General features: G+C 47.1%; 1 protein-coding gene, 11 non-coding genes and 1 pseudogene across 12 annotated transcripts; all 13 read right to left on the bottom strand.

The window, feature by feature from the left end:
• Positions 1–111: 111 nt before the first annotated feature.
• On the bottom strand, positions 112–1,572 carry LOC146056283 (uncharacterized). Its single transcript, XM_083168379.1, has one exon. It carries the CDS (start codon positions 1,570–1,572, stop codon positions 112–114), a length of 1,461 nt encoding a protein of 486 aa, XP_083024505.1.
• Positions 1,573–2,163: 591 nt separating this feature from the next.
• Positions 2,164–2,270, bottom strand: LOC146056303 (U2 spliceosomal RNA; annotated as a pseudogene).
• A 1,355-nt stretch (positions 2,271–3,625) lies between these two features.
• LOC146056291 (U2 spliceosomal RNA) lies at positions 3,626–3,816 on the bottom strand. The gene has a single exon (XR_014469110.1). It is a non-coding gene; the product is annotated as a U2 spliceosomal RNA (small nuclear RNA).
• A 1,355-nt stretch (positions 3,817–5,171) lies between these two features.
• LOC146056290 (U2 spliceosomal RNA) lies at positions 5,172–5,362 on the bottom strand. The gene has a single exon (XR_014469109.1). It is a non-coding gene; the product is annotated as a U2 spliceosomal RNA (small nuclear RNA).
• A 1,355-nt stretch (positions 5,363–6,717) lies between these two features.
• LOC146056289 (U2 spliceosomal RNA) lies at positions 6,718–6,908 on the bottom strand. The gene has a single exon (XR_014469108.1). It is a non-coding gene; the product is annotated as a U2 spliceosomal RNA (small nuclear RNA).
• A 1,355-nt stretch (positions 6,909–8,263) lies between these two features.
• On the bottom strand, positions 8,264–8,454 carry LOC146056288 (U2 spliceosomal RNA). Its single transcript, XR_014469107.1, has one exon. It is a non-coding gene; the product is annotated as a U2 spliceosomal RNA (small nuclear RNA).
• A 1,355-nt stretch (positions 8,455–9,809) lies between these two features.
• On the bottom strand, positions 9,810–10,000 carry LOC146056286 (U2 spliceosomal RNA). The gene has a single exon (XR_014469106.1). It is a non-coding gene; the product is annotated as a U2 spliceosomal RNA (small nuclear RNA).
• A 1,355-nt stretch (positions 10,001–11,355) lies between these two features.
• LOC146056285 (U2 spliceosomal RNA) lies at positions 11,356–11,546 on the bottom strand. Its single transcript, XR_014469105.1, has one exon. It is a non-coding gene; the product is annotated as a U2 spliceosomal RNA (small nuclear RNA).
• A 1,355-nt stretch (positions 11,547–12,901) lies between these two features.
• On the bottom strand, positions 12,902–13,092 carry LOC146056306 (U2 spliceosomal RNA). Its single transcript, XR_014469122.1, has one exon. It is a non-coding gene; the product is annotated as a U2 spliceosomal RNA (small nuclear RNA).
• A 1,355-nt stretch (positions 13,093–14,447) lies between these two features.
• Positions 14,448–14,638, bottom strand: LOC146056305 (U2 spliceosomal RNA). Its single transcript, XR_014469121.1, has one exon. It is a non-coding gene; the product is annotated as a U2 spliceosomal RNA (small nuclear RNA).
• Positions 14,639–15,993: 1,355 nt separating this feature from the next.
• Positions 15,994–16,184, bottom strand: LOC146056304 (U2 spliceosomal RNA). Its single transcript, XR_014469120.1, has one exon. It is a non-coding gene; the product is annotated as a U2 spliceosomal RNA (small nuclear RNA).
• A 1,355-nt stretch (positions 16,185–17,539) lies between these two features.
• Positions 17,540–17,730, bottom strand: LOC146056296 (U2 spliceosomal RNA). Its single transcript, XR_014469115.1, has one exon. It is a non-coding gene; the product is annotated as a U2 spliceosomal RNA (small nuclear RNA).
• Positions 17,731–19,085: 1,355 nt separating this feature from the next.
• Positions 19,086–19,276, bottom strand: LOC146056284 (U2 spliceosomal RNA). Its single transcript, XR_014469104.1, has one exon. It is a non-coding gene; the product is annotated as a U2 spliceosomal RNA (small nuclear RNA).
• Positions 19,277–20,522: the final 1,246 nt, after the last annotated feature.

Here is a 20,522-nt window from a genome sequence, read left to right as displayed (position 1 = left end):
ATTTCTGAATGTCAAGAAAGGAAAAAATAGTTTGACGTCTGTTCTTGTCCTTAATGCTCCTTACATTAATGGTAAAAAGATTAAAAGCTACCATTTGTTAAGAGAAAAAGGTTACTGTGGCGATACGTATACTTTACCACTCCCATCGGGAGGTGCTTCCTCTGGGTCGGCCACCGGATCTCCCTGCTGGGGTGTCTCGATGTTGTTGAGCAGTTGGTCGATGTTGTTGAGGCTGTCAAGCTCAGGCACCCCACTCTCCTCGAAGACCTCTGCATATGCCTCCATCTCCTCCTCGAGGGTGAGGGAGTCCTGGTCTGGCTCGACCGATTCGACTGCCGCTTTCTTGGAAGATTCTGGGTCAGCAGCTGGGCTGTCTAACTCCTTCCTCTTCCTTCTCGGCTGTACATTTCCTGCATGGGCAAGTGGTGGAAACTCTTCCTCGGAGAGGAGAGGGACAGGGGGGGGGCGAGAGGGGGTGGTGGGAAGAAGGGTGGGTTGGATCACAGGTCGGGAGGGTGAGGGAGGGGGGGTGGTGCGAGCAGCCGGGATGGGAGTAGCTGTCACAGAGGGAGGGAGGGGAGGAGGGTTAGGAATGGTGGGGGAAGGTTTCTTACCAACTTGCTTTTGCGGAACCTTCTTCCTCTGCACCGGTGTGGGTGGCACCTTGGGAGGGACGATCACACCCGATGCTGCTGCGGCGTAGGATCTTGCTCTACTTGGACAGTCCTTGTAGACATGATCCACTGAGCCGCACAGGTTGCAGGTCTTCTTCGTGGGGCAGTCCTTTGTCTCATGGCCGGCCAGTCGACAAATCTTGCAAGCCAGGACCTTGCATTCCTTCCCAAAGTGGTCCTTTCCATCACACTTACGACAAGTGCGTGGCTGGTCCACATAGTGGATAAGTCCTGCAGTTCCCCCCAGGGAGAAGCACGGTCTGAGGTGCTTGACTCCATCTGGGCACGAAGTGTCCTTGTGCAGCCTGACAATCACCGACCACTTTCCAGTCCAGAGTCCATTCTCGTAAAGGATCCTTGTGGGGTCCTTTATGACGGTGCAGGATCTGCTGAGAAAAGTGACGATGTCCTTGATGTTTGTGTGTGGGCTTCGCATTGAAACCGTCACCCGCCTCTCCTCTCTTTGTATAGGGCAGTTGCCCACAAAGCGAGAGAGAGGGGACTCAGGCTTCGCCGCTTTCACCGCTTCCCAATACCTCTTGCAGATTGCGATGGAGGCAAAGGTGGCGTAGAAGATGCCTCTGAAGAAGCTCTGGACGCTGAGCATTTCAGGTGCAGAGAATCCTTGCTCCAGGACCATCTTCTTGCCGAAGTACTCAACCGTCATGTCCGGCACCTGGCCATCTACCTCCTTTAGCTTCATCACCACGGTCTGCCTCATCCAGGGCTCCAGGGCTGGGACGCCTTTGGAGTGGTCCTGGACGGGTACCGTTGGTGGTGTCACAGAAGGGGCAGTGGAGCTAGGGCCGGCCAATCTGGTCGGACATTCGGCCGGTGACTTACCCTTCTTCCCGGGCTTCCTCCCAGCGAGGGGGGCCGAAGTGGAGGCGGTGGCCATCCTTCCGGCTTCTCGGGGCAGCTGAAGTCGAGGCAAAGGGTCTTCTCCGGCGACGAGAGGAGGAGATGAAGGGGACGCTTCAGAGGGCAGAGCAACACAAGTCTAACCCTCCAAGGAGGCTAGAGAGCGATGCACGGCTTCAGAGGGCAGAGCAAAGCAAGTCTAACCCTCCACGGAGGCTGGGGAGCGTTGCAGAGCTTCGGAGGGCAGAGCAGAAAGTCTGACCCTCGGCGGCGGCTCCGGAGCGGTGGAGGCTTCAGAGGGCAGAGCAGAAAAGTCTGACCCTCCTAGGCAGCTCGGGAGTGCTGCAAGGCTTCGAGAGGGCAGAGCAAACAAGTCTGCCTCTCCCAGGTGGCTAGGGTGCGTTGATCTCCTCTTTAGGCGAAATCCTCTTCTCCTCGCAGTCGGGGGCGGAGCTTCTTCCTCGGCGTCGAGAGGCGGAGGGGCAGGCGGTCGCTTCGGAGGGCAGAGCAGAGCAAGTCTGACCCTCAGTCTTCTCCGGCTTAACCCTCTTCAGCGATGTCCTCTCCTCCTCGCAGTCTCGACGTCTTCGCTCAATTCGCTCTTCTCGGCCTGGCAGCGGTAGCCCTGAGAAGGACCGTTGTCGGTCCAAGAAACAAGGAGCAGAGCTGCCTCTCAGAATAAACTGATAAGAACAGATACTACACTTGATCTTAGCCAAAAGGCCGAGAAGCGATAACCCGAATGGGGTCCCAGCAAAGCGCGCAAACCGGAATTCGGCCACCAACACTGGTGGAGAAGAGATCAGCACCACGGACACATCTAACACACACACATCACTTCTTTGACGTTGCAGTCTGAAAGATACCAGGCTGTACGGCAGGTATGAATAGGACTTGAAGTGCTGGACAGGGACCGGAGGACGAGTAGCCATCCAACTGATTTTGTGATTAGGTCGTCGGCGGGCGGGCAGGGTGCCTCAGCTGGGTAGGAGGCCAAATTTGCATGTGCTCCGCCCCGTCTGTTGACGTCGCGTCAACAGACACACACCCACTAGGCAGACGACCAACAGGCAAGCAGCAGCAGCCAGCTGTCTCCTCGCTCTTTGCTGCCGCATGCCTGTGTCCCTGACGAACTGCTGCTGAGTAAATCAATCAGCTAGCTGCTGCAGAGGAGAAGGAGGAATCTTGCACAATCAGGTGCAATGACGGCTTTCCTGTTTTGAGCCCATTCAGCAGCAGTAGTAGTAGACAGTCAGATGGACAGGCATTCATGTGGCAGGACCCTTTGTGTGACATCACAATCTGCCCTCTATGACATCACAAGCTGCTCACTCGGAATCCGGCGGAACCTGACAGCCAGACAGTCACTTGGAACAGACAGGCAGACAGGACAGTCATGTGTAGGTGAGCTGGGTGGGCCAATGTTTTCTTTTATTGGCAGTTACCACCCAAATGATGGTCCGAAGAAGGTAAGTGATACTTTTTCTAAATCCCCCTCTCAATGATCATCAATTGTTGGGCTTGGAAAAAAATGGAAGAGGAAAAAAAATTCCCAAAACAAAAGAGAATAAAGAGGAAAAAAAATTCCCAAAACAAAAGAGAGAGAAAAGAGAGCGCAAAAAGAAAAGAAAAAAAATATATAAGAGATCAAGAAAAAAAAAAAAAAACAAGCCATTTCAAATCGAGAGGGAGGGGGTCCAAAAATTCCATTGCTTTGATCCAGTTGATGTTTCCGTGGTAAGATCGTAGGTAAGTCACATAGCGTTTGCATATTTATTGGGAGGTCGCAGCGATTGATAAGTCCTTTAATTTAGGCAGGCTTCCGGTCTTTTGGCTAGGCCGCATATGCTGATATCAAGTGTAGTGTCACGTCAAGTAATTAACTGCCTCGATTCCAGAAAGTACAATTCAAGGAGTCAAGAAATAGTCACAAAATGATACACTGAGGCAGGATTTGAAAGTATTTATGCACAAGGGTTAAACCTTGAAGCAGCAAATGCATGCATTTCTAAATACAAAGGTGCACAAACAATTGATACTCCAAATCAAGTGCCAGGAATGGAAATAGTCTTTTTTTGGATAACAGATTAGGAAGGTGCACCGGTCCTGGAAGTACTGCAATACCAGGTCAATGCGTGGAGTGGACAGAGCAAGCTCTTCTTCCATCTCCCTGTTCTAAAAATCCATTTAATATATGGCCCCCAGATAGGGGGCGTATCAGATATTAAACTGATAAGAACAGATACTACACTTGATCTTAGCCAAAAGGCCGAGAAGCGATAACCCGAATGGGGTCCCAGCAAAGCGCGCAAACCGGAATTCGGCCACCAACACTGGTGGAGAAGAGATCAGCACCACGGACACATCTAACACACACACATCACTTCTTTGACGTTGCAGTCTGAAAGATACCAGGCTGTACGGCAGGTATGAATAGGACTTGAAGTGCTGGACAGGGACCGGAGGACGAGTAGCCATCCAACTGATTTTGTGATTAGGTCGTCGGCGGGCGGGCAGGGTGCCTCAGCTGGGTAGGAGGCCAAATTTGCATGTGCTCCGCCCCGTCTGTTGACGTCGCGTCAACAGACACACACCCACTAGGCAGACGACCAACAGGCAAGCAGCAGCAGCCAGCTGTCTCCTCGCTCTTTGCTGCCGCATGCCTGTGTCCCTGACGAACTGCTGCTGAGTAAATCAATCAGCTAGCTGCTGCAGAGGAGAAGGAGGAATCTTGCACAATCAGGTGCAATGACGGCTTTCCTGTTTTGAGCCCATTCAGCAGCAGTAGTAGTAGACAGTCAGATGGACAGGCATTCATGTGGCAGGACCCTTTGTGTGACATCACAATCTGCCCTCTATGACATCACAAGCTGCTCACTCGGAATCCGGCGGAACCTGACAGCCAGACAGTCACTTGGAACAGACAGGCAGACAGGACAGTCATGTGTAGGTGAGCTGGGTGGGCCAATGTTTTCTTTTATTGGCAGTTACCACCCAAATGATGGTCCGAAGAAGGTAAGTGATACTTTTTCTAAATCCCCCTCTCAATGATCATCAATTGTTGGGCTTGGAAAAAAATGGAAGAGGAAAAAAAATTCCCAAAACAAAAGAGAATAAAGAGGAAAAAAAATTCCCAAAACAAAAGAGAGAGAAAAGAGAGCGCAAAAAGAAAAGAAAAAAAATATATAAGAGATCAAGAAAAAAAAAAAAAAACAAGCCATTTCAAATCGAGAGGGAGGGGGTCCAAAAATTCCATTGCTTTGATCCAGTTGATGTTTCCGTGGTAAGATCGTAGGTAAGTCACATAGCGTTTGCATATTTATTGGGAGGTCGCAGCGATTGATAAGTCCTTTAATTTAGGCAGGCTTCCGGTCTTTTGGCTAGGCCGCATATGCTGATATCAAGTGTAGTGTCACGTCAAGTAATTAACTGCCTCGATTCCAGAAAGTACAATTCAAGGAGTCAAGAAATAGTCACAAAATGATACACTGAGGCAGGATTTGAAAGTATTTATGCACAAGGGTTAAACCTTGAAGCAGCAAATGCATGCATTTCTAAATACAAAGGTGCACAAACAATTGATACTCCAAATCAAGTGCCAGGAATGGAAATAGTCTTTTTTTGGATAACAGATTAGGAAGGTGCACCGGTCCTGGAAGTACTGCAATACCAGGTCAATGCGTGGAGTGGACAGAGCAAGCTCTTCTTCCATCTCCCTGTTCTAAAAATCCATTTAATATATGGCCCCCAGATAGGGGGCGTATCAGATATTAAACTGATAAGAACAGATACTACACTTGATCTTAGCCAAAAGGCCGAGAAGCGATAACCCGAATGGGGTCCCAGCAAAGCGCGCAAACCGGAATTCGGCCACCAACACTGGTGGAGAAGAGATCAGCACCACGGACACATCTAACACACACACATCACTTCTTTGACGTTGCAGTCTGAAAGATACCAGGCTGTACGGCAGGTATGAATAGGACTTGAAGTGCTGGACAGGGACCGGAGGACGAGTAGCCATCCAACTGATTTTGTGATTAGGTCGTCGGCGGGCGGGCAGGGTGCCTCAGCTGGGTAGGAGGCCAAATTTGCATGTGCTCCGCCCCGTCTGTTGACGTCGCGTCAACAGACACACACCCACTAGGCAGACGACCAACAGGCAAGCAGCAGCAGCCAGCTGTCTCCTCGCTCTTTGCTGCCGCATGCCTGTGTCCCTGACGAACTGCTGCTGAGTAAATCAATCAGCTAGCTGCTGCAGAGGAGAAGGAGGAATCTTGCACAATCAGGTGCAATGACGGCTTTCCTGTTTTGAGCCCATTCAGCAGCAGTAGTAGTAGACAGTCAGATGGACAGGCATTCATGTGGCAGGACCCTTTGTGTGACATCACAATCTGCCCTCTATGACATCACAAGCTGCTCACTCGGAATCCGGCGGAACCTGACAGCCAGACAGTCACTTGGAACAGACAGGCAGACAGGACAGTCATGTGTAGGTGAGCTGGGTGGGCCAATGTTTTCTTTTATTGGCAGTTACCACCCAAATGATGGTCCGAAGAAGGTAAGTGATACTTTTTCTAAATCCCCCTCTCAATGATCATCAATTGTTGGGCTTGGAAAAAAATGGAAGAGGAAAAAAAATTCCCAAAACAAAAGAGAATAAAGAGGAAAAAAAATTCCCAAAACAAAAGAGAGAGAAAAGAGAGCGCAAAAAGAAAAGAAAAAAAATATATAAGAGATCAAGAAAAAAAAAAAAAAACAAGCCATTTCAAATCGAGAGGGAGGGGGTCCAAAAATTCCATTGCTTTGATCCAGTTGATGTTTCCGTGGTAAGATCGTAGGTAAGTCACATAGCGTTTGCATATTTATTGGGAGGTCGCAGCGATTGATAAGTCCTTTAATTTAGGCAGGCTTCCGGTCTTTTGGCTAGGCCGCATATGCTGATATCAAGTGTAGTGTCACGTCAAGTAATTAACTGCCTCGATTCCAGAAAGTACAATTCAAGGAGTCAAGAAATAGTCACAAAATGATACACTGAGGCAGGATTTGAAAGTATTTATGCACAAGGGTTAAACCTTGAAGCAGCAAATGCATGCATTTCTAAATACAAAGGTGCACAAACAATTGATACTCCAAATCAAGTGCCAGGAATGGAAATAGTCTTTTTTTGGATAACAGATTAGGAAGGTGCACCGGTCCTGGAAGTACTGCAATACCAGGTCAATGCGTGGAGTGGACAGAGCAAGCTCTTCTTCCATCTCCCTGTTCTAAAAATCCATTTAATATATGGCCCCCAGATAGGGGGCGTATCAGATATTAAACTGATAAGAACAGATACTACACTTGATCTTAGCCAAAAGGCCGAGAAGCGATAACCCGAATGGGGTCCCAGCAAAGCGCGCAAACCGGAATTCGGCCACCAACACTGGTGGAGAAGAGATCAGCACCACGGACACATCTAACACACACACATCACTTCTTTGACGTTGCAGTCTGAAAGATACCAGGCTGTACGGCAGGTATGAATAGGACTTGAAGTGCTGGACAGGGACCGGAGGACGAGTAGCCATCCAACTGATTTTGTGATTAGGTCGTCGGCGGGCGGGCAGGGTGCCTCAGCTGGGTAGGAGGCCAAATTTGCATGTGCTCCGCCCCGTCTGTTGACGTCGCGTCAACAGACACACACCCACTAGGCAGACGACCAACAGGCAAGCAGCAGCAGCCAGCTGTCTCCTCGCTCTTTGCTGCCGCATGCCTGTGTCCCTGACGAACTGCTGCTGAGTAAATCAATCAGCTAGCTGCTGCAGAGGAGAAGGAGGAATCTTGCACAATCAGGTGCAATGACGGCTTTCCTGTTTTGAGCCCATTCAGCAGCAGTAGTAGTAGACAGTCAGATGGACAGGCATTCATGTGGCAGGACCCTTTGTGTGACATCACAATCTGCCCTCTATGACATCACAAGCTGCTCACTCGGAATCCGGCGGAACCTGACAGCCAGACAGTCACTTGGAACAGACAGGCAGACAGGACAGTCATGTGTAGGTGAGCTGGGTGGGCCAATGTTTTCTTTTATTGGCAGTTACCACCCAAATGATGGTCCGAAGAAGGTAAGTGATACTTTTTCTAAATCCCCCTCTCAATGATCATCAATTGTTGGGCTTGGAAAAAAATGGAAGAGGAAAAAAAATTCCCAAAACAAAAGAGAATAAAGAGGAAAAAAAATTCCCAAAACAAAAGAGAGAGAAAAGAGAGCGCAAAAAGAAAAGAAAAAAAATATATAAGAGATCAAGAAAAAAAAAAAAAAACAAGCCATTTCAAATCGAGAGGGAGGGGGTCCAAAAATTCCATTGCTTTGATCCAGTTGATGTTTCCGTGGTAAGATCGTAGGTAAGTCACATAGCGTTTGCATATTTATTGGGAGGTCGCAGCGATTGATAAGTCCTTTAATTTAGGCAGGCTTCCGGTCTTTTGGCTAGGCCGCATATGCTGATATCAAGTGTAGTGTCACGTCAAGTAATTAACTGCCTCGATTCCAGAAAGTACAATTCAAGGAGTCAAGAAATAGTCACAAAATGATACACTGAGGCAGGATTTGAAAGTATTTATGCACAAGGGTTAAACCTTGAAGCAGCAAATGCATGCATTTCTAAATACAAAGGTGCACAAACAATTGATACTCCAAATCAAGTGCCAGGAATGGAAATAGTCTTTTTTTGGATAACAGATTAGGAAGGTGCACCGGTCCTGGAAGTACTGCAATACCAGGTCAATGCGTGGAGTGGACAGAGCAAGCTCTTCTTCCATCTCCCTGTTCTAAAAATCCATTTAATATATGGCCCCCAGATAGGGGGCGTATCAGATATTAAACTGATAAGAACAGATACTACACTTGATCTTAGCCAAAAGGCCGAGAAGCGATAACCCGAATGGGGTCCCAGCAAAGCGCGCAAACCGGAATTCGGCCACCAACACTGGTGGAGAAGAGATCAGCACCACGGACACATCTAACACACACACATCACTTCTTTGACGTTGCAGTCTGAAAGATACCAGGCTGTACGGCAGGTATGAATAGGACTTGAAGTGCTGGACAGGGACCGGAGGACGAGTAGCCATCCAACTGATTTTGTGATTAGGTCGTCGGCGGGCGGGCAGGGTGCCTCAGCTGGGTAGGAGGCCAAATTTGCATGTGCTCCGCCCCGTCTGTTGACGTCGCGTCAACAGACACACACCCACTAGGCAGACGACCAACAGGCAAGCAGCAGCAGCCAGCTGTCTCCTCGCTCTTTGCTGCCGCATGCCTGTGTCCCTGACGAACTGCTGCTGAGTAAATCAATCAGCTAGCTGCTGCAGAGGAGAAGGAGGAATCTTGCACAATCAGGTGCAATGACGGCTTTCCTGTTTTGAGCCCATTCAGCAGCAGTAGTAGTAGACAGTCAGATGGACAGGCATTCATGTGGCAGGACCCTTTGTGTGACATCACAATCTGCCCTCTATGACATCACAAGCTGCTCACTCGGAATCCGGCGGAACCTGACAGCCAGACAGTCACTTGGAACAGACAGGCAGACAGGACAGTCATGTGTAGGTGAGCTGGGTGGGCCAATGTTTTCTTTTATTGGCAGTTACCACCCAAATGATGGTCCGAAGAAGGTAAGTGATACTTTTTCTAAATCCCCCTCTCAATGATCATCAATTGTTGGGCTTGGAAAAAAATGGAAGAGGAAAAAAAATTCCCAAAACAAAAGAGAATAAAGAGGAAAAAAAATTCCCAAAACAAAAGAGAGAGAAAAGAGAGCGCAAAAAGAAAAGAAAAAAAATATATAAGAGATCAAGAAAAAAAAAAAAAAACAAGCCATTTCAAATCGAGAGGGAGGGGGTCCAAAAATTCCATTGCTTTGATCCAGTTGATGTTTCCGTGGTAAGATCGTAGGTAAGTCACATAGCGTTTGCATATTTATTGGGAGGTCGCAGCGATTGATAAGTCCTTTAATTTAGGCAGGCTTCCGGTCTTTTGGCTAGGCCGCATATGCTGATATCAAGTGTAGTGTCACGTCAAGTAATTAACTGCCTCGATTCCAGAAAGTACAATTCAAGGAGTCAAGAAATAGTCACAAAATGATACACTGAGGCAGGATTTGAAAGTATTTATGCACAAGGGTTAAACCTTGAAGCAGCAAATGCATGCATTTCTAAATACAAAGGTGCACAAACAATTGATACTCCAAATCAAGTGCCAGGAATGGAAATAGTCTTTTTTTGGATAACAGATTAGGAAGGTGCACCGGTCCTGGAAGTACTGCAATACCAGGTCAATGCGTGGAGTGGACAGAGCAAGCTCTTCTTCCATCTCCCTGTTCTAAAAATCCATTTAATATATGGCCCCCAGATAGGGGGCGTATCAGATATTAAACTGATAAGAACAGATACTACACTTGATCTTAGCCAAAAGGCCGAGAAGCGATAACCCGAATGGGGTCCCAGCAAAGCGCGCAAACCGGAATTCGGCCACCAACACTGGTGGAGAAGAGATCAGCACCACGGACACATCTAACACACACACATCACTTCTTTGACGTTGCAGTCTGAAAGATACCAGGCTGTACGGCAGGTATGAATAGGACTTGAAGTGCTGGACAGGGACCGGAGGACGAGTAGCCATCCAACTGATTTTGTGATTAGGTCGTCGGCGGGCGGGCAGGGTGCCTCAGCTGGGTAGGAGGCCAAATTTGCATGTGCTCCGCCCCGTCTGTTGACGTCGCGTCAACAGACACACACCCACTAGGCAGACGACCAACAGGCAAGCAGCAGCAGCCAGCTGTCTCCTCGCTCTTTGCTGCCGCATGCCTGTGTCCCTGACGAACTGCTGCTGAGTAAATCAATCAGCTAGCTGCTGCAGAGGAGAAGGAGGAATCTTGCACAATCAGGTGCAATGACGGCTTTCCTGTTTTGAGCCCATTCAGCAGCAGTAGTAGTAGACAGTCAGATGGACAGGCATTCATGTGGCAGGACCCTTTGTGTGACATCACAATCTGCCCTCTATGACATCACAAGCTGCTCACTCGGAATCCGGCGGAACCTGACAGCCAGACAGTCACTTGGAACAGACAGGCAGACAGGACAGTCATGTGTAGGTGAGCTGGGTGGGCCAATGTTTTCTTTTATTGGCAGTTACCACCCAAATGATGGTCCGAAGAAGGTAAGTGATACTTTTTCTAAATCCCCCTCTCAATGATCATCAATTGTTGGGCTTGGAAAAAAATGGAAGAGGAAAAAAAATTCCCAAAACAAAAGAGAATAAAGAGGAAAAAAAATTCCCAAAACAAAAGAGAGAGAAAAGAGAGCGCAAAAAGAAAAGAAAAAAAATATATAAGAGATCAAGAAAAAAAAAAAAAAACAAGCCATTTCAAATCGAGAGGGAGGGGGTCCAAAAATTCCATTGCTTTGATCCAGTTGATGTTTCCGTGGTAAGATCGTAGGTAAGTCACATAGCGTTTGCATATTTATTGGGAGGTCGCAGCGATTGATAAGTCCTTTAATTTAGGCAGGCTTCCGGTCTTTTGGCTAGGCCGCATATGCTGATATCAAGTGTAGTGTCACGTCAAGTAATTAACTGCCTCGATTCCAGAAAGTACAATTCAAGGAGTCAAGAAATAGTCACAAAATGATACACTGAGGCAGGATTTGAAAGTATTTATGCACAAGGGTTAAACCTTGAAGCAGCAAATGCATGCATTTCTAAATACAAAGGTGCACAAACAATTGATACTCCAAATCAAGTGCCAGGAATGGAAATAGTCTTTTTTTGGATAACAGATTAGGAAGGTGCACCGGTCCTGGAAGTACTGCAATACCAGGTCAATGCGTGGAGTGGACAGAGCAAGCTCTTCTTCCATCTCCCTGTTCTAAAAATCCATTTAATATATGGCCCCCAGATAGGGGGCGTATCAGATATTAAACTGATAAGAACAGATACTACACTTGATCTTAGCCAAAAGGCCGAGAAGCGATAACCCGAATGGGGTCCCAGCAAAGCGCGCAAACCGGAATTCGGCCACCAACACTGGTGGAGAAGAGATCAGCACCACGGACACATCTAACACACACACATCACTTCTTTGACGTTGCAGTCTGAAAGATACCAGGCTGTACGGCAGGTATGAATAGGACTTGAAGTGCTGGACAGGGACCGGAGGACGAGTAGCCATCCAACTGATTTTGTGATTAGGTCGTCGGCGGGCGGGCAGGGTGCCTCAGCTGGGTAGGAGGCCAAATTTGCATGTGCTCCGCCCCGTCTGTTGACGTCGCGTCAACAGACACACACCCACTAGGCAGACGACCAACAGGCAAGCAGCAGCAGCCAGCTGTCTCCTCGCTCTTTGCTGCCGCATGCCTGTGTCCCTGACGAACTGCTGCTGAGTAAATCAATCAGCTAGCTGCTGCAGAGGAGAAGGAGGAATCTTGCACAATCAGGTGCAATGACGGCTTTCCTGTTTTGAGCCCATTCAGCAGCAGTAGTAGTAGACAGTCAGATGGACAGGCATTCATGTGGCAGGACCCTTTGTGTGACATCACAATCTGCCCTCTATGACATCACAAGCTGCTCACTCGGAATCCGGCGGAACCTGACAGCCAGACAGTCACTTGGAACAGACAGGCAGACAGGACAGTCATGTGTAGGTGAGCTGGGTGGGCCAATGTTTTCTTTTATTGGCAGTTACCACCCAAATGATGGTCCGAAGAAGGTAAGTGATACTTTTTCTAAATCCCCCTCTCAATGATCATCAATTGTTGGGCTTGGAAAAAAATGGAAGAGGAAAAAAAATTCCCAAAACAAAAGAGAATAAAGAGGAAAAAAAATTCCCAAAACAAAAGAGAGAGAAAAGAGAGCGCAAAAAGAAAAGAAAAAAAATATATAAGAGATCAAGAAAAAAAAAAAAAAACAAGCCATTTCAAATCGAGAGGGAGGGGGTCCAAAAATTCCATTGCTTTGATCCAGTTGATGTTTCCGTGGTAAGATCGTAGGTAAGTCACATAGCGTTTGCATATTTATTGGGAGGTCGCAGCGATTGATAAGTCCTTTAATTTAGGCAGGCTTCCGGTCTTTTGGCTAGGCCGCATATGCTGATATCAAGTGTAGTGTCACGTCAAGTAATTAACTGCCTCGATTCCAGAAAGTACAATTCAAGGAGTCAAGAAATAGTCACAAAATGATACACTGAGGCAGGATTTGAAAGTATTTATGCACAAGGGTTAAACCTTGAAGCAGCAAATGCATGCATTTCTAAATACAAAGGTGCACAAACAATTGATACTCCAAATCAAGTGCCAGGAATGGAAATAGTCTTTTTTTGGATAACAGATTAGGAAGGTGCACCGGTCCTGGAAGTACTGCAATACCAGGTCAATGCGTGGAGTGGACAGAGCAAGCTCTTCTTCCATCTCCCTGTTCTAAAAATCCATTTAATATATGGCCCCCAGATAGGGGGCGTATCAGATATTAAACTGATAAGAACAGATACTACACTTGATCTTAGCCAAAAGGCCGAGAAGCGATAACCCGAATGGGGTCCCAGCAAAGCGCGCAAACCGGAATTCGGCCACCAACACTGGTGGAGAAGAGATCAGCACCACGGACACATCTAACACACACACATCACTTCTTTGACGTTGCAGTCTGAAAGATACCAGGCTGTACGGCAGGTATGAATAGGACTTGAAGTGCTGGACAGGGACCGGAGGACGAGTAGCCATCCAACTGATTTTGTGATTAGGTCGTCGGCGGGCGGGCAGGGTGCCTCAGCTGGGTAGGAGGCCAAATTTGCATGTGCTCCGCCCCGTCTGTTGACGTCGCGTCAACAGACACACACCCACTAGGCAGACGACCAACAGGCAAGCAGCAGCAGCCAGCTGTCTCCTCGCTCTTTGCTGCCGCATGCCTGTGTCCCTGACGAACTGCTGCTGAGTAAATCAATCAGCTAGCTGCTGCAGAGGAGAAGGAGGAATCTTGCACAATCAGGTGCAATGACGGCTTTCCTGTTTTGAGCCCATTCAGCAGCAGTAGTAGTAGACAGTCAGATGGACAGGCATTCATGTGGCAGGACCCTTTGTGTGACATCACAATCTGCCCTCTATGACATCACAAGCTGCTCACTCGGAATCCGGCGGAACCTGACAGCCAGACAGTCACTTGGAACAGACAGGCAGACAGGACAGTCATGTGTAGGTGAGCTGGGTGGGCCAATGTTTTCTTTTATTGGCAGTTACCACCCAAATGATGGTCCGAAGAAGGTAAGTGATACTTTTTCTAAATCCCCCTCTCAATGATCATCAATTGTTGGGCTTGGAAAAAAATGGAAGAGGAAAAAAAATTCCCAAAACAAAAGAGAATAAAGAGGAAAAAAAATTCCCAAAACAAAAGAGAGAGAAAAGAGAGCGCAAAAAGAAAAGAAAAAAAATATATAAGAGATCAAGAAAAAAAAAAAAAAACAAGCCATTTCAAATCGAGAGGGAGGGGGTCCAAAAATTCCATTGCTTTGATCCAGTTGATGTTTCCGTGGTAAGATCGTAGGTAAGTCACATAGCGTTTGCATATTTATTGGGAGGTCGCAGCGATTGATAAGTCCTTTAATTTAGGCAGGCTTCCGGTCTTTTGGCTAGGCCGCATATGCTGATATCAAGTGTAGTGTCACGTCAAGTAATTAACTGCCTCGATTCCAGAAAGTACAATTCAAGGAGTCAAGAAATAGTCACAAAATGATACACTGAGGCAGGATTTGAAAGTATTTATGCACAAGGGTTAAACCTTGAAGCAGCAAATGCATGCATTTCTAAATACAAAGGTGCACAAACAATTGATACTCCAAATCAAGTGCCAGGAATGGAAATAGTCTTTTTTTGGATAACAGATTAGGAAGGTGCACCGGTCCTGGAAGTACTGCAATACCAGGTCAATGCGTGGAGTGGACAGAGCAAGCTCTTCTTCCATCTCCCTGTTCTAAAAATCCATTTAATATATGGCCCCCAGATAGGGGGCGTATCAGATATTAAACTGATAAGAACAGATACTACACTTGATCTTAGCCAAAAGGCCGAGAAGCGATAACCCGAATGGGGTCCCAGCAAAGCGCGCAAACCGGAATTCGGCCACCAACACTGGTGGAGAAGAGATCAGCACCACGGACACATCTAACACACACACATCACTTCTTTGACGTTGCAGTCTGAAAGATACCAGGCTGTACGGCAGGTATGAATAGGACTTGAAGTGCTGGACAGGGACCGGAGGACGAGTAGCCATCCAACTGATTTTGTGATTAGGTCGTCGGCGGGCGGGCAGGGTGCCTCAGCTGGGTAGGAGGCCAAATTTGCATGTGCTCCGCCCCGTCTGTTGACGTCGCGTCAACAGACACACACCCACTAGGCAGACGACCAACAGGCAAGCAGCAGCAGCCAGCTGTCTCCTCGCTCTTTGCTGCCGCATGCCTGTGTCCCTGACGAACTGCTGCTGAGTAAATCAATCAGCTAGCTGCTGCAGAGGAGAAGGAGGAATCTTGCACAATCAGGTGCAATGACGGCTTTCCTGTTTTGAGCCCATTCAGCAGCAGTAGTAGTAGACAGTCAGATGGACAGGCATTCATGTGGCAGGACCCTTTGTGTGACATCACAATCTGCCCTCTATGACATCACAAGCTGCTCACTCGGAATCCGGCGGAACCTGACAGCCAGACAGTCACTTGGAACAGACAGGCAGACAGGACAGTCATGTGTAGGTGAGCTGGGTGGGCCAATGTTTTCTTTTATTGGCAGTTACCACCCAAATGATGGTCCGAAGAAGGTAAGTGATACTTTTTCTAAATCCCCCTCTCAATGATCATCAATTGTTGGGCTTGGAAAAAAATGGAAGAGGAAAAAAAATTCCCAAAACAAAAGAGAATAAAGAGGAAAAAAAATTCCCAAAACAAAAGAGAGAGAAAAGAGAGCGCAAAAAGAAAAGAAAAAAAATATATAAGAGATCAAGAAAAAAAAAAAAAAACAAGCCATTTCAAATCGAGAGGGAGGGGGTCCAAAAATTCCATTGCTTTGATCCAGTTGATGTTTCCGTGGTAAGATCGTAGGTAAGTCACATAGCGTTTGCATATTTATTGGGAGGTCGCAGCGATTGATAAGTCCTTTAATTTAGGCAGGCTTCCGGTCTTTTGGCTAGGCCGCATATGCTGATATCAAGTGTAGTGTCACGTCAAGTAATTAACTGCCTCGATTCCAGAAAGTACAATTCAAGGAGTCAAGAAATAGTCACAAAATGATACACTGAGGCAGGATTTGAAAGTATTTATGCACAAGGGTTAAACCTTGAAGCAGCAAATGCATGCATTTCTAAATACAAAGGTGCACAAACAATTGATACTCCAAATCAAGTGCCAGGAATGGAAATAGTCTTTTTTTGGATAACAGATTAGGAAGGTGCACCGGTCCTGGAAGTACTGCAATACCAGGTCAATGCGTGGAGTGGACAGAGCAAGCTCTTCTTCCATCTCCCTGTTCTAAAAATCCATTTAATATATGGCCCCCAGATAGGGGGCGTATCAGATATTAAACTGATAAGAACAGATACTACACTTGATCTTAGCCAAAAGGCCGAGAAGCGATAACCCGAATGGGGTCCCAGCAAAGCGCGCAAACCGGAATTCGGCCACCAACACTGGTGGAGAAGAGATCAGCACCACGGACACATCTAACACACACACATCACTTCTTTGACGTTGCAGTCTGAAAGATACCAGGCTGTACGGCAGGTATGAATAGGACTTGAAGTGCTGGACAGGGACCGGAGGACGAGTAGCCATCCAACTGATTTTGTGATTAGGTCGTCGGCGGGCGGGCAGGGTGCCTCAGCTGGGTAGGAGGCCAAATTTGCATGTGCTCCGCCCCGTCTGTTGACGTCGCGTCAACAGACACACACCCACTAGGCAGACGACCAACAGGCAAGCAGCAGCAGCCAGCTGTCTCCTCGCTCTTTGCTGCCGCATGCCTGTGTCCCTGACGAACTGCTGCTGAGTAAATCAATCAGCTAGCTGCTGCAGAGGAGAAGGAGGAATCTTGCACAATCAGGTGCAATGACGGCTTTCCTGTTTTGAGCCCATTCAGCAGCAGTAGTAGTAGACAGTCAGATGGACAGGCATTCATGTGGCAGGACCCTTTGTGTGACATCACAATCTGCCCTCTATGACATCACAAGCTGCTCACTCGGAATCCGGCGGAACCTGACAGCCAGACAGTCACTTGGAACAGACAGGCAGACAGGACAGTCATGTGTAGGTGAGCTGGGTGGGCCAATGTTTTCTTTTATTGGCAGTTACCACCCAAATGATGGTCCGAAGAAGGTAAGTGATACTTTTTCTAAATCCCCCTCTCAATGATCATCAATTGTTGGGCTTGGAAAAAAATGGAAGAGGAAAAAAAATTCCCAAAACAAAAGAGAATAAAGAGGAAAAAAAATTCCCAAAACAAAAGAGAGAGAAAAGAGAGCGCAAAAAGAAAAGAAAAAAAATATATAAGAGATCAAGAAAAAAAAAAAAAAACAAGCCATTTCAAATCGAGAGGGAGGGGGTCCAAAAATTCCATTGCTTTGATCCAGTTGATGTTTCCGTGGTAAGATCGTAGGTAAGTCACATAGCGTTTGCATATTTATTGGGAGGTCGCAGCGATTGATAAGTCCTTTAATTTAGGCAGGCTTCCGGTCTTTTGGCTAGGCCGCATATGCTGATATCAAGTGTAGTGTCACGTCAAGTAATTAACTGCCTCGATTCCAGAAAGTACAATTCAAGGAGTCAAGAAATAGTCACAAAATGATACACTGAGGCAGGATTTGAAAGTATTTATGCACAAGGGTTAAACCTTGAAGCAGCAAATGCATGCATTTCTAAATACAAAGGTGCACAAACAATTGATACTCCAAATCAAGTGCCAGGAATGGAAATAGTCTTTTTTTGGATAACAGATTAGGAAGGTGCACCGGTCCTGGAAGTACTGCAATACCAGGTCAATGCGTGGAGTGGACAGAGCAAGCTCTTCTTCCATCTCCCTGTTCTAAAAATCCATTTAATATATGGCCCCCAGATAGGGGGCGTATCAGATATTAAACTGATAAGAACAGATACTACACTTGATCTTAGCCAAAAGGCCGAGAAGCGATAACCCGAATGGGGTCCCAGCAAAGCGCGCAAACCGGAATTCGGCCACCAACACTGGTGGAGAAGAGATCAGCACCACGGACACATCTAACACACACACATCACTTCTTTGACGTTGCAGTCTGAAAGATACCAGGCTGTACGGCAGGTATGAATAGGACTTGAAGTGCTGGACAGGGACCGGAGGACGAGTAGCCATCCAACTGATTTTGTGATTAGGTCGTCGGCGGGCGGGCAGGGTGCCTCAGCTGGGTAGGAGGCCAAATTTGCATGTGCTCCGCCCCGTCTGTTGACGTCGCGTCAACAGACACACACCCACTAGGCAGACGACCAACAGGCAAGCAGCAGCAGCCAGCTGTCTCCTCGCTCTTTGCTGCCGCATGCCTGTGTCCCTGACGAACTGCTGCTGAGTAAATCAATCAGCTAGCTGCTGCAGAGGAGAAGGAGGAATCTTGCACAATCAGGTGCAATGACGGCTTTCCTGTTTTGAGCCCATTCAGCAGCAGTAGTAGTAGACAGTCAGATGGACAGGCATTCATGTGGCAGGACCCTTTGTGTGACATCACAATCTGCCCTCTATGACATCACAAGCTGCTCACTCGGAATCCGGCGGAACCTGACAGCCAGACAGTCACTTGGAACAGACAGGCAGACAGGACAGTCATGTGTAGGTGAGCTGGGTGGGCCAATGTTTTCTTTTATTGGCAGTTACCACCCAAATGATGGTCCGAAGAAGGTAAGTGATACTTTTTCTAAATCCCCCTCTCAATGATCATCAATTGTTGGGCTTGGAAAAAAATGGAAGAGGAAAAAAAATTCCCAAAACAAAAGAGAATAAAGAGGAAAAAAAATTCCCAAAACAAAAGAGAGAGAAAAGAGAGCGCAAAAAGAAAAGAAAAAAAATATATAAGAGATCAAGAAAAAAAAAAAAAAACAAGCCATTTCAAATCGAGAGGGAGGGGGTCCAAAAATTCCATTGCTTTGATCCAGTTGATGTTTCCGTGGTAAGATCGTAGGTAAGTCACATAGCGTTTGCATATTTATTGGGAGGTCGCAGCGATTGATAAGTCCTTTAATTTAGGCAGGCTTCCGGTCTTTTGGCTAGGCCGCATATGCTGATATCAAGTGTAGTGTCACGTCAAGTAATTAACTGCCTCGATTCCAGAAAGTACAATTCAAGGAGTCAAGAAATAGTCACAAAATGATACACTGAGGCAGGATTTGAAAGTATTTATGCACAAGGGTTAAACCTTGAAGCAGCAAATGCATGCATTTCTAAATACAAAGGTGCACAAACAATTGATACTCCAAATCAAGTGCCAGGAATGGAAATAGTCTTTTTTTGGATAACAGATTAGGAAGGTGCACCGGTCCTGGAAGTACTGCAATACCAGGTCAATGCGTGGAGTGGACAGAGCAAGCTCTTCTTCCATCTCCCTGTTCTAAAAATCCATTTAATATATGGCCCCCAGATAGGGGGCGTATCAGATATTAAACTGATAAGAACAGATACTACACTTGATCTTAGCCAAAAGGCCGAGAAGCGATAACCCGAATGGGGTCCCAGCAAAGCGCGCAAACCGGAATTCGGCCACCAACACTGGTGGAGAAGAGATCAGCACCACGGACACATCTAACACACACACATCACTTCTTTGACGTTGCAGTCTGAAAGATACCAGGCTGTACGGCAGGTATGAATAGGACTTGAAGTGCTGGACAGGGACCGGAGGACGAGTAGCCATCCAACTGATTTTGTGATTAGGTCGTCGGCGGGCGGGCAGGGTGCCTCAGCTGGGTAGGAGGCCAAATTTGCATGTGCTCCGCCCCGTCTGTTGACGTCGCGTCAACAGACACACACCCACTAGGCAGACGACCAACAGGCAAGCAGCAGCAGCCAGCTGTCTCCTCGCTCTTTGCTGCCGCATGCCTGTGTCCCTGACGAACTGCTGCTGAGTAAATCAATCAGCTAGCTGCTGCAGAGGAGAAGGAGGAATCTTGCACAATCAGGTGCAATGACGGCTTTCCTGTTTTGAGCCCATTCAGCAGCAGTAGTAGTAGACAGTCAGATGGACAGGCATTCATGTGGCAGGACCCTTTGTGTGACATCACAATCTGCCCTCTATGACATCACAAGCTGCTCACTCGGAATCCGGCGGAACCTGACAGCCAGACAGTCACTTGGAACAGACAGGCAGACAGGACAGTCATGTGTAGGTGAGCTGGGTGGGCCAATGTTTTCTTTTATTGGCAGTTACCACCCAAATGATGGTCCGAAGAAGGTAAGTGATACTTTTTCTAAATCCCCCTCTCAATGATCATCAATTGTTGGGCTTGGAAAAAAATGGAAGAGGAAAAAAAATTCCCAAAACAAAAGAGAATAAAGAGGAAAAAAAATTCCCAAAACAAAAGAGAGAGAAAAGAGAGCGCAAAAAGAAAAGAAAAAAAATATATAAGAGATCAAGAAAAAAAAAAAAAAACAAGCCATTTCAAATCGAGAGGGAGGGGGTCCAAAAATTCCATTGCTTTGATCCAGTTGATGTTTCCGTGGTAAGATCGTAGGTAAGTCACATAGCGTTTGCATATTTATTGGGAGGTCGCAGCGATTGATAAGTCCTTTAATTTAGGCAGGCTTCCGGTCTTTTGGCTAGGCCGCATATGCTGATATCAAGTGTAGTGTCACGTCAAGTAATTAACTGCCTCGATTCCAGAAAGTACAATTCAAGGAGTCAAGAAATAGTCACAAAATGATACACTGAGGCAGGATTTGAAAGTATTTATGCACAAGGGTTAA

This window comes from Crinia signifera, unplaced genomic scaffold (assembly GCF_055691185.1).
Source record: "Crinia signifera unplaced genomic scaffold, ASM5569118v1 HAP2_SCAFFOLD_784, whole genome shotgun sequence".
Taxonomy (NCBI): Eukaryota; Metazoa; Chordata; class Amphibia; order Anura; family Myobatrachidae; genus Crinia; species Crinia signifera.
Note: the sequence above shows the minus strand (reverse complement) of the source record. Positions and strands in the feature narration are given on the sequence as shown.